The sequence below is a fragment of the Diorhabda carinulata genome, chromosome 3 (genome assembly GCF_026250575.1).
Source record: "Diorhabda carinulata isolate Delta chromosome 3, icDioCari1.1, whole genome shotgun sequence".
Classification (NCBI taxonomy): Eukaryota; Metazoa; Arthropoda; class Insecta; order Coleoptera; family Chrysomelidae; genus Diorhabda; species Diorhabda carinulata.
Genome location: NC_079462.1, coordinates 16,895,792 through 16,911,961, shown reverse-complemented (window position 1 = coordinate 16,911,961; position 16,170 = coordinate 16,895,792). Strand labels below are relative to the sequence as shown.

The following is a 16,170-nucleotide window of genomic DNA, read 5'->3' as shown; positions in this document are numbered from 1 at the left end:
TGAAGTGAATAATATTTAAACGTGTAGTAGCGGCAGAAAACGCAAAGTGTTAGACTAGCACAGATTATTTCAAGATAAGTGGACAAACTTATATTTCGTCACTTGCATTAAAGAAAAACCAATTTGTCTCGTTTGTAATGAATCAGTTTCTGTGTTAAAAGAATACAATATCAAACGACATTATGATTCAAAACATTCCGCTAAGTTTGCACATCTTCAAGGAAGATTACGCATTCATAAAGTGGAGGCATTGAAAAAACAACTCCAACGACAGCAGCATTCCTTCCAGAAACCGACAGAAAACAGTGAGGCAAGTGTAAAGGTGAGCTACATCATTTCAGAAAAAATTGCACCAAGCTCAAAACCATTTCATAAAAGAATGCATGGAAGCAGCAGCAGACGTTTGTGCCCCTCACAAAAGCAACTTTTCTCCAAAGTAAGTTTGTCTGGTGTTACCGTTGCAAGGAGCGTAGACGAATTAGCAGAAAATGTTGAAAATTAATCTACTATTCCATGGCACTTGATGAAAGTACAGATCTAACAGACACCGTTCGGTTAACTGTATTTATTCGCGACGTAGACAAAGATTTTGTAATTACAGAAGAAATGGCTTTAGTTCCCATGAAAGGCAATACGATATAATCTCAATACGTCAAATTTGGCTGGGATTACCACAGATAGTGTACCGTTAATGACTGGCAAAAACGAAGGACTTGTTGCTTTGATAAAGAAAAACAATCCCCTTATCTCTTTCGTACAATAACACAGCATTATTTATCAGAAAAATTTATGTGCAAAATCCGTTAATTTTTAATATGAGTGTTGTGGTGAAAACTGTCAACTTCATCAAATCTCGGGGCCTAAATCACAGAGAGTTTCAGGAGTTTTTAAAAGACACGAATGCTGAATATCGCCATTTCACTTATTTATAAAAATGTTCGTTGGCTAAGAAGAGGCAAAATGTTGAAACGTGTGTTCGATTTGCGGAAGGAAATTGCAGCATTTATGGAAAGTAAAGACAAAGCCGCCCCGCTGATGAAGCAGGAATAGGTAATTTGGCTTTTTTTACCGACCTTACAATGCATTTCAATGACTTAAATAAGAAACTGCAAGGAAAAAATAATATGGTTCATGAATTTTTTGATAATTTTAAAACGTTTGAAGTGAAGGTTGACTTATGAATCAATCAAAAAAAAAATATTACTACACATTTTCCTCATTTGTCGTCTTGTCAGATTTCAGACATGGATAAATATATTTCTGCGCTTCGAGATCTGAAAACAGAAATCGACTCACGTTTAATCGATTTTCGCAAAAATGAGAAATGCCTAAATTTATTCGCACGACCATTCAGTGTTTCTGTGGAAGATGTACCTGAAGAAATACAAATGGAATTGATACGAGTTGCAGTCTAATTCTGTTTTAAAGGATAAATTTAATTCTGATGGTCTGATTGAGTTTTATTCAAAATACTTGTCTTTTTCCAACTATCCGAAAATGAGAGACCATGCACTGAAAATGACATCACTTGTTGGAACCACATATTTATGCGAGCAGAATTCTCTCAAATGAAGATTGTGAAATCCAAAACAAGTACGAGAATTACCGATGTTCATTTTGAAAATAGTTTGAGAATTGCAACAACGGCTATTGGGGCAGATATTGATGAATTAGTTAAGAACAAACAATGTCAAATATCCCACTGATTAAATTTGAATGTGTTTCTAAATAAATAAAAATTATTATTTATATATATATATATATATATATATATATATATATATATATATGTATCTTTTTATTATACTGCGGCCCGCACAACTATACTAAAGAAATTTTGGCCCTTAAGTTCAAAAAGTTTGAAGACCACTGCTTTAAAGGTATAAAAATGGTTACCGTTCGGTTGCTTTTAGCAAGGTCAGAAGTATTTGAATTTATGTTAAAAAATTTTTCATTTTCACAGGGTGTGTATAAAAAGTGTTTGAAGTTTAACTTCATAAATATCCAATTTCTTTATTTGTTTAAATAAAACCACCGGTTTTTTCTATTTTAATGCATTCAAGGGTAAAAAATAAGGCAAATTCATGTATATTTCCTATACCTAAACCTTAACGTTATCAGATATTAGATGTTTTCTGTAAATTTTTTTTGCCTTATTTTTTACCCCTGAATGTATTAAAATAGAAAAAACCGGGTGGTTCTATTTAAACAAATAAAGAAATTTGATATTAATGAGGTTAAATTTTGAACACTTTTTATACACACCCTGTATAAAATGAAAAATTTTTCAACATAGATTCACATACGTCTGACCTTGCTAAAAGTAACCGAACAGAAACAATTTTCATATCTTTAAGGGTGTCTTCGTAAAAAAAATTTATAAGGTTCTGCAAAAGTATACTAAAATTTTACGAAAATTTCAGAAATGTATTAATATATAGGGGGTTCTATTTAAAATAACGAAGTTACAGTCGACTATCTTTGAAAATATTTTAGTTAAAAAGATCGTATCCGAAAACTCAAACCTAGAAATTTAACTATAACTATTTTGCCATATACAGATAGTTTTAACTCATCGTGGGACACCCTGCATATATTTTTGTATGTTTGCTTCTTTGTATTTCTTCCATCTGTTACAAATATACCCATACTTTATTATACTTAAAAAATGTACGGTCCTTTATATCAAACACCGATCGCGTAGACTTCGCTTCTATATTATATTATGAAACATCCCAATATTTGGAAGTTGGAATTTCTGGAACCGTTGGAGATATTCATATGGAATACACTGTTTACATCACTACACCAACATTCACAATCACACTGTCTAACGCACGTTTCGATAACCAAGTTATCGACTTCATAGACTGAAGGTAAATTGTTTAGTCTCTAAAGATGATAACTTGCTTATCGAAGCGCGCGTCAGACAGTGTAATTGTGAGTGTTGTGGTGGTGTAAACTGTATATTCCTTTATTTTGATGAATCACATTTTTTTAAGGTGAATTCCAAATTTATAATTTATAATAATAACTTATAGTTCTATATTATTTCAATAATACAAGAATATGAAATTATATGATATTATCATTGTATAAAGAATAGGATACTAGAACAGTGACAATATTAAAACCATTTGAGGCAATTTTGTAGGCCATCTAGTTACTTTTACGCTCGTTCTTCATAAAAATGACCTGTAGCTTAGTGCCATCTGAAATAAGCAGCACTACTTTCAATAACTAAATTTTTTGGAAAGATCCCAACTAAATGTGAAGTTTTCTTTATCTTCGAAATTCGAACCGACAGTACATTGTTGCCGATTTTACTTTTTATTACGAAAGTGACACAAATTACCTATTCGATAGGAATCCTTACAAGGGCGTATTTTGAAATATCATGTTATAGCATGTATTCATCTTGAACCGATAATAAACTTATCTCAGTTGCGATTTCAGAACCTCGATCATGAATGTATTTTTGAAACATTCATATTTTGATGATATTTTGAAGAGGCTATTTTGTATGTTTTTTTTTCAACTTTCAGTTGATTTATGTGATTTATCCATTTTCCCCTTTCTTCCTGGGAAAAATATTTTTGTTCCGCTTTCTTACTATATTAATATATTTGATAAAACCAAAAACAATAGCTTGTAAAAAGTTCTAACTATACTAATATTTTAAACGTAACGAGATAAAATATGCTAAATGTATCATAATACCATATCATACTAATAATTTAATTAATGACATTGTAGAATTCTTCAATTGTGCAATATGTCCTTTCTTGAAGAAATGTCGTCGTCGATATTGGGAACTTAATAAATCTATTTGTTGCTTATAATTCTACAGATACCTAGATGATCATTTTTTAGCATGAAGTTTTTAACAGGTCAGAGGTCGGTCAGGCAATAAACATCTTATGGCATTATTACCTAATGCTTGGACTTTCAGTAAATTATAAACAGACGGATTTCAATATAAATAGAGTGGGATGAGTTAAAATTTTGTATTTTCAATAAAATGTGAAGTTATGAAGTACATTATGAATCAATTCAAATAAATGAATGTAAATAAAAAAAATTTTAGATTTTGGCATAAACGTCAGGAATCACGAATTTTTGCTCTGAGGTAATTGCATCCTTCATATTAGATAACTAAATAAAACACAAGTTTTTGGTAAATGAATTTATTAGAAAATATCGAACAAAAATATTAAATAAAGTAACAATAATAACTACACTTTTTATGACATTGTTGATATAAAATTATAATAATTATAGACTGAGCGTTTGAAAAAATTATCAGAAACTACAAGTAGTACGGTCCTGTATATATTCCTTGTGCATTTTACAACTACAGCATTGTTAGTGGGAAATTCGAATGGCCAACAAATTGAGTAAATTCATTGTAATTTTAAAACTTTTTCAAGTTCTCAAAATGTTAAAAAGTATGATAATATTGCTTCGGAACATTATTCACATTCTAATATTTTTGTTTTCTGGAAATTATTTTTTTTTTATAACCAGTACCTGACCCATTTGGATTATGTGTAATCAAGAAAATATATACAAAGTAGCTCTTAATTTTGACCACAGAAAGAAATGGACAAAATCCACTAAACAACCTGAATCTCCGTTAAGAAGACTGTAAAACCCCAAAAATGTAGTACAAGTAGAATCTTCTTGCGATGACCTCTAGATATTCTTGGGTCACATTTACTATTGAAACACCTACTATAAATAAAAACGTTGATTATTATTGGTCATTCATTATTCTTTTTGTTGTTGAATATTGGAAATCAAACCACAATCCACAATTGAAAGTTACAGATCAATGCGAAAATTTGGATAAGACCAATAAATAAAAAAACTCTTTCTAATAAAGAAAAAAAAATTGTCCTATCAACTACTACTAAAATACCTTCTTATATAATCGTTTTGTCAGTTTTATCATTGTATAAAGATATTTATACAATGTCCACATCCTTACCGATAAGTGTACCAACTAACCCAGGACCAGTCATGGTTTCACATTGGAGAGCCAAAAGTTACAATAATCGAATATATTATTTATTGTATTATCTATTTATACTATTTGGATTGACCACAAAATAATACAGAAATGTTAAAACTGAGCTCATTGTTGAGTTAAATATATTTATATTACTACTGGTACTAATTTAACAAAATGATTTTATTCACAAATCTGTTATAGGTAAATCACGCATGAGTCATATATTTTTGAAATTTTAACCTATTAAAGCGCAATACAAAAAATATATACCATTAAAAAATATATCCAAGGCGTCATATTTAATATATTTTTAACGTTACAAAAAAGACACCAACTACTACAGTTGAAAATATTAATTGCTCTTCTCCAGGATATTTTATACGTAACATTTTTTAAAAATAATTAATTTGTTCTAGAGTTTTAAAAAGGCTGTTTCTATTATCACTGTAGTAAGTTATGAATAGGTAAATCGTGAAATAAATAACTAACATCAATATTTGTTGGGATGATAAATTCATTCATATTGTGTGACTGGAAAAATGTACTTGAGGAGCTTGCTGCTACCTTCAACTTTCAGAAATTATAATTAACAATGAAACCATAAATGCTTACAAAAACATCTGTTTGTTTAATGATATAATAAAAGCAGGCAAAAGGTCTACTTATCTGAACCAAGTATGTATGTATGGTCATCAAATCGGGTACTTACTAGTATTATAATTTTCTCCCTAATTGTTACTATTTTGTCAATCTGTTATGGCAAAGAATATAGTATTATAACCATATTATAATATGTGATAAAAAAACAGTATATACATTTAAACAGGTGAAATTTTTGCCTCATTAACATGATAATTTCCAAATATAAACACATAGACACACTACTTTATTATTACGTGCTTAGTTAATAAACACAAAAAATATTATTTCAATTTTTGTGAAATATTAAAGTTCCGTCCTTTGAATTCGGTTAGTTGAGTTTATGTATAAGATTGAAATATTTTCAAAAATGTTTTAGTCTATTCTGTTTGTCTTTACTATAAAGGTGGCTAAGTTATAAGATTGAATGGATTTGCAATTTGTAGTAAATCATTGTACTTGTATAATATGCAATGCGACCATAATACAAATAAACTCATTATCAGAAAAAACTATTGGACGAATTATCTTTTATTTGTCTATAATTAAATACCTACTTATGTTTAGTATTGAACATTTGTAAACAGTCATTTATTCACATTCACTATTTTTTATTCCTTCATGAAAAATAATTGTCTTAAAAGTAACTCACCCGACTGTATGATCCATTTTTGACATCTGGTAGGTTCATTCTCATCAATCGGTACATTTTAATTGTAGGATCTGATCTCTTACTTAATCCACACTTGAAATAAACACACTAATTTCCAGCCATTTCTAAAAAATTGAAAAGAAAAAGTGATTATTTGTTATATAAATACATTTTAGTAAGTAGTTCGCTAAATAAACAGTTTTTTTTTCGAAATTGTAAGCTGTGGCATTAATACATCTAGCGCCTCTTATAATTTGAATATATTAACTAAGAGAGTAGTGATGTATATTAATTGTAATAATATCCACTTACCTTAAAAATGAAATATATATCCAAGTTCAAAGATTCTCAAATAAAAAAATAATCCAAATGCACAACCAACGAAACTCAACAATAACACAACGAACACAATACAATAATGAACTAAAATTGCAACTTTGCTATAGGCACCCAAAATAAGAAACTTTACAACACAGCTTAAGTGTTGAATATAATATTTTAAATAAGTTTGGCGTCATCTGTTATTGGGGTAATTCAGCAACCAAAGCTAAGAAAACACTTAATTCAAGCTACGTACAGTAAGAAAAGACGTGCTGTGGACGCCAACTCTCCACTGCCATCTATTGGTGGCGTTCACCTCGTCAAATGATATCTTCATAAGGTTAACCTACTATCATCCTATTCTTTATACAATGATACTATTAATAAAACAAACGTTGTTGAGCTTATTGATATGTTATTCGTTTAATATCAACATCTTTTTTTCAAATAATATGTATTAAGTAAACTATTATTAATATTTTTTAAGTAGTCCCAATAAATCAAATATGGGGTTTGTTTAAATGAATTTTGTGAACATTTAATATTTTCCAAAAAATTATTAAACTCCCATTCCTAAATTTAATCATCTATCGGATCTTATAGGAGAGCTATTCCAATCTGTATATTTTGAGATCCTGAAGTAAAAAGCTTTGTCTGACAAAGTCTTCAAAGGCTGCAAGGCGCATTCGATGATCAAAGTTCTTCAAGGGTAGCAATGTTTTAAATTTAAATTACTTTTTCTTCCTACCCACCAGGAGAGTCTTGTGTGGATTCACAAAGATTCGACAGCGTTTAAAAAACAAAAAACATTTTCCTATATCATAAAAAAAATAAATTATTGAATTGATTAAAAAAATATTTAAGTTTAAGTGATGCCTGCGGAGTGGAGATGCCTGTGGATATTGATCTTGAACTTCTGTAGGTGTTAGTGCTCGAGAAAGTTACGCCTTGGTAGCTGATTCCAGAAACTTGCATTTTTCCAAAGGAAAAAGTCCTGATGAATAGGTGGGATTTTATTGGACAACTCGGGAGAGCATCTGCCGTGGAAGTATCGGTAGAAAAAGGCTAGGTCGGTGATAATTCCTCTATGCTTCAAATTGCTCAAGTTTCTGGTCAACTCTAGATCGCCTATAAGTTGAATTGTTCTGTATTGAGTCGAGCATTTTTAGGGTATGCTTGAAAGCCGAGTTCCAAATGTGCTAGTAATACTCCAAAAATGGACTAATTTGGGCCTTGTAATGGATTAGAAGCTGTTGCTAGATTTATAGCTGTTAGATCTTAAAGATGGCTCCAAGTATGTTGTGAAGCTGCCTTAGGTAATTCGGTTACGTAACTATGCCAGGATTTATTACTCCCAACCACGACACCAAATAATGAGCTACAGTCTGGGTCTTTGCTGCATTAAACTCAATCATCCCACTTTAGAATGTTTTCAAGATTGGTATTGATGGTGGTGATCTGTTTTTTTCTATGGATGGAAGTTTATTGGGACGATTGATTTGAACGACGACACCAGTGGGCTATCGTCGGCAATGCTAAAAATCGGGTTCGCAGTTTTGTCTGGATGGATCGGTCGTTGAGAAAGCTGATAAGCCAGTTCATAAGTGAAAACGATCTCAAATTATTTAGAAGATTGGCTTGCCAAACTCTGTCAAAAGCCTTCGATATGTCCAGTATAGCTGCAGTCCATACGTTGATGACATAGGCCTCGAGACCCCTGGTTTATTTATGTTCACTAAAGTTTTATTGATGGTCGCTGATGATGTTAGCAGACTCAAGTTATCTCAAGATTTATTGGTTAACGATTTTCAAGTAGTTGTGAAAGTCCTTGTACTTGTGTTCTAAATTTTGATGTTAATATTTTGAATGAAACTTTATCTTTAGGTCCCAATTTGGTACAAAATATATATGACAAAGAATTACTTGTGACAAATATCTAATGCAATATTGAATATAGCACCATTCATCTAAATAACGAAACTAAAAATAAAATGATATGCGATACTTTATATTATTAACACTAATTTTAAATATAAGTTGAAAAACAAAAAACAACAGAATTATTTAAATCTCGAAATATAACTACCACCAAATAATTAAAACAAAACAAACATCTGAAAATTTTGAAAGCAGATAAATCTAATAAAACTTATCATGAAATCAAAGATTATGTTAAGAATAAAATGAAGAAATTATTGAATGATACGACAACTTACAAAAAATTGAAGGGGACCCTACGAATTTTTATCAACAACAAAGAACGGTCTAATTTGATTTTGGAAAGAACAAAGTTTTATTCCATCAACAGATGGAAGAAATTGAAAAATTATAATGCGGTACTCCCTAAAATAAATGGTATACCGAACTTTGCAAATATGACATACCTCTGCGATCAATTATATCGATTATTTAAACTTAACTAAATATTTGAAAGATATTTTGGAAAACATTTTACACCAAACAACCAAGGATTTTAAGGAGAAAATGAAAATATGGAAATTCCTGATTAATATATATTTATCTCATAGATGCAGTTTCTTAAGGTACAAATGATATTAATTTTCTTGGTGGTATACGAAACCAAGTTGGTTCTCAAGATTTTCACCTATTTTTACTAAAATAATAGATGAAACACCAACTAACAATTTACAGTTTGTGAAGTTTCTTGTGTAAATTTTGATAAAACATTGGTCAGTCTGAGAGGTCACTCACCAATCGGATAACCTATCACAAAAGTGATATATAGCAAGCTACATAACCATCGATGCTCGTTAGCATCACAAGTTTTTTCTGAGATCATTCTATGAATTATAAATAAGCCAAAGTTTTGACAGCTGAGAATAACTACAAAAAAAACGTGTGTTATACTGCTCGAAATGATTATATGTGCTTTAATAGAAAAAACTCATCTAAATAACCTTACTAATCTTTTAGAAAAGATTTTAGAAAAATAAATTCAACGTAAATAAAACCTAACTAATCTTACCTAACCTATGAAAATTTAATGTACTTCATAACCTAACCAATGAACATTCAACTTCAATCGTCAATTAATTGTTTCTCTGATGATGAATGGATAAGTATTCGAAAGCTTGGGATATACAAGGTGAGTTATGAGGAACTTTACATATTTCTGCCATAAGTAGAGTCCCTCGGGGAGGATATCATGTGGCTACTAAAAAGTGTCAACTCCTCTCCTTTTTTAATTTGCATTTTAATTTTTTTTTACCATAAATTTTAATTGTATATAGTGTTTAGACAGCTAATTTGATTTTTTGGATTTTTCCACGATGCAGTACACTACTATCAAGCATTCGATTGCTAAACTTAGAAATTCCTCGATTGGAAAAATCAATTCAAGGATTCGTATTGAATATTGCACCGTGTATAATATATAAATGGTAAAGTATTTTAACAAGAATGATAAATTGTATCGAATTCAAATTACAACGAACACCAGATAACAGAAAAACATAACAAATAACAAGTTATTCTCAATAGTATCGTTCATAAATTTGGCAAGGTTGTGAGGACGTTCCTGCATGATTATTAGACAAAATTTTACCATTTTCTCGATTTGTGTTCTAAATATTGATGTGTGCCAAATATGATTACAGAAGTTTTACCAAAATGGTGTAACGGATTTCTTATGAATCCTTTATAATAGAGATTTATGATAAATCCAAGATTAAGAATTTCATTTTGCCAGTGTGAGTAGTACAATTATACTTACCATATAATTTAGTTCTCCTGTCTTTGCTTTCAAACATAATTATTATGTATCCACCTAAATCCACCATGTTTTGAACGACGGTGAGTTGAATGCCGCTGAAACAAATAATTATTTCATTACAAATATATATACTTTTGAGATTTATTATTTATATTGATTCCCACTGTTATACGATTTTAATGCTTCTATGGAAATATTTGAGGTTTTTTAAACAACTGCATGTCATGTATCATGATGAGAAAGTGTCACATCTCGATGGAAATATCAATCAAGCAATAACTCCATCAATATTGTTTTGAATTAATAATAATGATATGTCGAATAATTAACTCAAATTTTCGGAACATTCAAATTAATACTGAACTAGAACCTAATTATACTGTAACCTTATATGTAAAAAACGTCCGAAAATATTCATTTTCTCTCTCGTTCGAGACACTTTATCTATACTGCGCATGCTTAATGCGCGCAAAAGATGCGCAAAACTAACTGAAGCGTTTGGAGGAGGGAGAGAACGATACACTATTTGTTTCACTTAGTCGGAACATACATACATACAGAGCTATACATTCTATTGAGAATTGTAGCAGCTCAAATTGAGCTGTTTTGATCCTGTATTTCTTGTGGGTGGTAAGCCTTTATATTCACCAATCTTAATTTAATTTTGATTATTACTAAGTGATGATCAGTCTCAACACCTGTTCCTCTGAATGATCTTACATCTTGTCATTTTTGATCTCCTTTTTGATATTAATACGTGATCTATTTGGTTTCCCTTGGTTTGGTATCATCCACGTAATTTTATGTTGTTTCTTAGGTTTAAAGCTAGTGCTACTAATATACATTTTGAGTTCTGCGACTAGACCACATATTCGCCCTTCATTATCGTTAGTTGTTTCGTGTAGGGTGTGTTTTCCTTCCACACTACTTAAGTAGTCTTCGTTTCCTATTTTTGCATTCATATCTCCAATAATTACTAATACCTAGATATATTGCGTCTTGCATTGCATTGTACGTTGTATTGCATTGTATTGCGTTGTATTGCATTTCAAGGGGCCTTCAGGTAAACCTATCATGGTTATCGACACGCCTTTCAGAAAAAAATCATTCCACATGTGCTCACTCAAAGGGCTGTTACTTTTTCCCTATGCACTGTTGTACTGAGATTTTTAATTAAACTTGAGTTATTTTGGACATCAGAATGTACCGTTCAATTTGTGTTGTGCCACTATTGCTTTACTTGTTACTATGAAGTTTGCATCGCGTTATCTAATAATGAGGAATAAATATGAAGACAAAGAGATTTTCACCTAGTAATATAAATAAAATAATGTATTTTACAAAAATTCAACTGATAGATAAACAATTTGATGTTCAAAACTGATAATAATAATATATTTTAGTTTTAAGATAATCAATCCATTTTTTAACCAAAAAACGAACCGTATATCGGTCTAGGTAGGTAGATCGTTGAATGTATTAAATAATAATCCAGAACAGCAGATGCTAAAAATATTGTCCATTCACTTCAATACGCCTTGCGATTTTTAAAAATTTGCAATACATTTTGCAATAACCCTGAAAGCTTAATTTTTCTTATCTCTGTGGTAATCCTATATTTCAATTCCTGAATATTAGCAGGTTTTGTTTTATAAACGATGTTTTTCAAGTGACCCCATAGGAAATAGTCTAAAGTCTAAAGGATTGATGTCGGGTGATCGAAGCGGCCATTCAATAAAACCAAGCCCATACATTCAGTTTTTCGGTTTATTGGGTGTGGGATTCACGCATTTAAAGAGGATTGTTACGTGGCCAGTATCTACGATTATTAATACAAAAAGTGGCGTCATCGCAAAACATAACTTTATTGCAACAAACATCGCAAAAATTTAAATTGTTTTGATCCTTTTCCATCATTAGATCTGCAAACTCTTCACGTCTATCAAAATCGTCATCTGACAACTCTTGAACCAAAAATACTTTGTATGGATGGAATTTATTAATAATAATTTTCATTATTATTGCAAAATATCAAATTCCCTAGATATTCAAACATCTAAAGATTTGTTTTCAATTGATGCAATTTTTTTGCTCCCTGATTTAGTTAAATCTCTTACTGAGCCAGTGATTTACTGACAATAGATCTTGTCATGGGATTTCGGTTAGGATATAAATTATTATTAGATATATTACTCGTTTCTTGTTCACTTCTACGCTTTCTAGCTATAACTCCGAAATTATGGTATTTTATTAAGAAACATTAGATGAAAAATAATAAGTATTTCTTAAGGACTTCAAAAAGAGTAAAATATATAGGATGATCTATTTAAAATAACAAAGTTCATTATTTTTCCGGAACAAGGAAATATCTGACAACAATGTTGATACCTTCAAGATACCGGCCGTATAAAAAAACTCTAGTTCTCAAAAATTTATAAAAATGTGGTTTCCTGGATAATTGAGGCGTTCAACACATAAAACTCACTCTGTATATTAAATTATATTCGAAAAAAGGAATATTAAACGGGAAATATTGTCCCAATTTTGTACATTGTAAATTATGTTGGGTAATTAATTCTCTATAAGAATTTCAATTGACCAACATATGATAAGAAATTAGAGTAAGAATACAGATTCGAAAATCGGTTGATACATGACACTGATATCGAGAAAGTCTTAATTTTTTTGCTACTGGGCGTAGTTAAACTGCGTACAAAGCAGAACTTTTATTTCTATTAATACATGATAAAAACGAACTTCAGTCATTCACAAGATTATATAGTTGAATTAGGTGACAAATTATTTTAAATTCAAATACTTACCGATTTATGAATAATACCGATGAAGTAAAGTTTAGTTATATCACATATCACAAAAATATTCCTAATAATATTTACTGAATGTTGACGATAATGTTAGTTTGTGCGTATAATTTGATAAAAATGTGGCCTAGATACAGAAAAAAACTGATGTTAAATGATAAATATGTAATAAAATTGAAAAAACTCAACGATTCAATCAGGTACACAGAACAACGTTTCGATATTTGTTATAGTCCGAACGAAGGTAGGTTTTCCACCATTCGAAAAGTCTTTTTGTAGCCGTTCCGTCACTGGAAGTCGCCATTTTCGATGTCACATAATTTTTGGGATCGGTTATGTCCGATTTTTCGAGAATTTCGACAGTCGACCCGTTTCTGATGGAGACATTTTCCGAAAGAGAACGAAAAGCACGGGTGTGGAGTGTGTGCTCCTTTTCGTGATCAATAAGTCCTCACGGGGATGCTGTGTGGCTGTGGCATGTCGATTTTGTCTAGCGCCCGCGTTTTACAATTTTCACTCTCTGCTTCAACTAATCGCGCGCCCTGGCCCTTCTTCCTTGTTTGCCCTAATTCCCCACCTACAGGACAGGTTCAACCCATATGATATCACTTATAACCATGCACTTTGAATCAAATTTCACTACTAAGTTAATTGTTTCTTAATGATAAGTATAATTTAAAATCACTATTTTGTGAATCTATCTTATAGAAGCTTGATAAACTCTCCTATATTTTATTTACAACCATCATATTTCGATCAAAATAAATCTTTGTTTCGTTCTGAACATACCTAAAATATTACATTTAACATAAAATTACCTCCTGGTAATTTTTTTTCTCAGAATAATCAAGCAGCTACTTGTTACTGTTGCAATGCGATAAACAACTAAGAAATATTAGATAAAGTCGAATGGATGTTTATTTCGCGGATGATAAATTAAAAAAAATATCCTCCGATGAAGAATTGATGAATTGTACCCCTCCTGGAAAACCACTGGCTCCTGATGAAGCAGCAAACCAGTTGGTGCCAGAAAAAATAAACCTCGCGACCTAAAAGCTATTGAATTATATAGGAAGTGGTGCGACGGAAAAAAGTTGAAGAATACCAGTTCCGAAAGCGTACTCTTAGTATATTTTGGAGCACAAACCAGACAAAAGAAGCCCATTGTGTAGGCAATGTATAGTATGATTCGAACGATGCTACAAATTGAAGAAAAACTGATATTTCGAAACATGGAAAACTGCCTTCATAAAACGACAAAATTTGGGTTTAACCCTTTCACTCCCAATGGGTCATATACGTCCCGCCACATATTCAAAAATTACTAGAGGGAAATTGAGACGTGCTAAACTGAATCGAATAAGTCCCTCTGGTAGTTTACAACCGTATCTACGAATAAACATATGTTAAAAATAGGGTTAGGCACGCATTTTATTGGTGCGTGCACGAGAGTAGACGAAGTTCTCAAATATTATCAAGTTTTCTGATTATTCGAGTGATTTGTCGCTGTAACTGTTTGCAAATAATGTCCAGGTGAGAAATATAGTATATCCAGAAATAAAATCGCCACCTGTTAGCTGCAAACTCCACTCAGTTGGTCACAAAAAAATGATAATTTTGTTTTGGGACATATACGTCCCATTGGTTATATTTTTTGGGATCTTTTTGTCCCATTGGTAATTTTGAGTTTATTTTTTGCAGAAAAAGAAAACTGAGTCAGGCTGAATTACAGTATATGGTTGAACATTTGTCTGATATTGAGGACCCTTATGAAAATAGCGGTTCAGAATTTGAACCTGATGAGTCAGAAGATAATGGGGAGTCGAATGTGTCTACAGAATTTCTAGGAGCAAATCATCTTGGAAAACAATGAAGAATTAGAGAATATTAGTTAAGACAATGAGGTAGAAGCTGCCTACCCACTTGTTTCTTCGGACACTTGGAAGAAACTACACACGCAATTCACTACAAGAAAGAATGTCCCTAGTGCTAAGCCATGCAGCATTCTGGCTGATCTGAACAGCGGATTAACTGAGCTTGATGTATTTCTCAAGATGTTTCCAAATCTTTTTTCATGGATTGCACAACAAACAATGAAAGATTGAATATACTCAATAAAGATATAAAGCAAAAGGCTGTTCTAACCGGTCAGCACGAGATAATTATTGTACTGGGATGCCACTTCATTATGTCCTTAGGGTTTCCACATTTCAATATTATTGGCCTACTAATTATTTAATGGGAAACACTGCAATCAAACATGCCATATCCAGAAATAGGTTCCAACTTTTGTCCTCGAAGATGTACTTCAACCATCCTGAAAAAAACGAGAACGCGACTAAACTGTACTAAATTGAACTAGTGGTTGATTGTTTGAAAGAAAGATTTCAAAAAACAAGGAGTGAGAGCACTTTCCAAACTATTGATGAAGCCATGGCTAAGTTCAAGGGCAAGAGCTCTCTGAAATAGTACTTCCTTTTGAAACCTAGAAAGCGAGGAATAAAAATATGGGAACGCTGTGATTCCAAAACAGGCACATTTATTATATTTACTGTGGAAAGGATGCCAACAGAGATACCGAATCCACTCTTGGAGAATAAATAATAAACAACTCTCCATTTGCTTGTGTTGGCACAGTGATTGGCAATCGCAGAAACATGCCTAAATTCGAAAAAAAGAAAAGAAACAGGGGTGAAGCTGAATTTGTCCATAATTAATTTGGTAGTACGGCGGTTTTGTGGAAAGACACAAGAGAAGTAACGCTGCTTTCAAATTGTCTTGGAAATGATATGACCTTTGTGAAGAGAAAAGGAAAAGATGGCAATAAAAAGGAAATTCCTTGTCCTGAAATTGTCTTGATCTTTCTGACCAGTTGATTGGTATTTATGACATGGATCGTAAGTCTTTGAAGTGATGTAAAAAAGTTTTTCACCGTTTCAACCATCCACTCACATATTAGTTAACCAAAACCTGGCAGAGGAAATACACC

The 16,170-nt window shown here is 31.5% G+C and overlaps 2 protein-coding genes across 3 annotated transcripts in view; one reads left to right on the top strand and one right to left on the bottom strand.

Annotated features, from left to right (window-relative positions):
• LOC130891671 (protein PALS1) overlaps positions 1 to 13,655 on the bottom strand; it is a 118,837-nt gene extending 105,182 nt beyond the window's left edge. Inside the window, exons 1-2 of one of the 2 annotated variants that reach the window (XM_057796541.1) lie at positions 13,182 to 13,655; positions 10,360 to 10,454 (exon numbers count right to left, since the gene is read on the bottom strand). In XM_057796541.1, coding sequence (XP_057652524.1) covers positions 10,360 to 10,426 — 67 coding nt within the window. In that variant the 5' untranslated portion in view covers positions 10,427 to 10,454; positions 13,182 to 13,655. The remainder of the gene's footprint in view (positions 1 to 10,359; positions 10,455 to 13,181) is intronic. The other variant, XM_057796540.1, reaches the window with a different exon arrangement.
• Positions 1 to 16,170, top strand: part of LOC130891672 (uncharacterized) — a 69,882-nt gene that overhangs the window by 32,458 nt on the left and 21,254 nt on the right. The gene's annotated exons all lie outside the window — the stretch shown is intronic.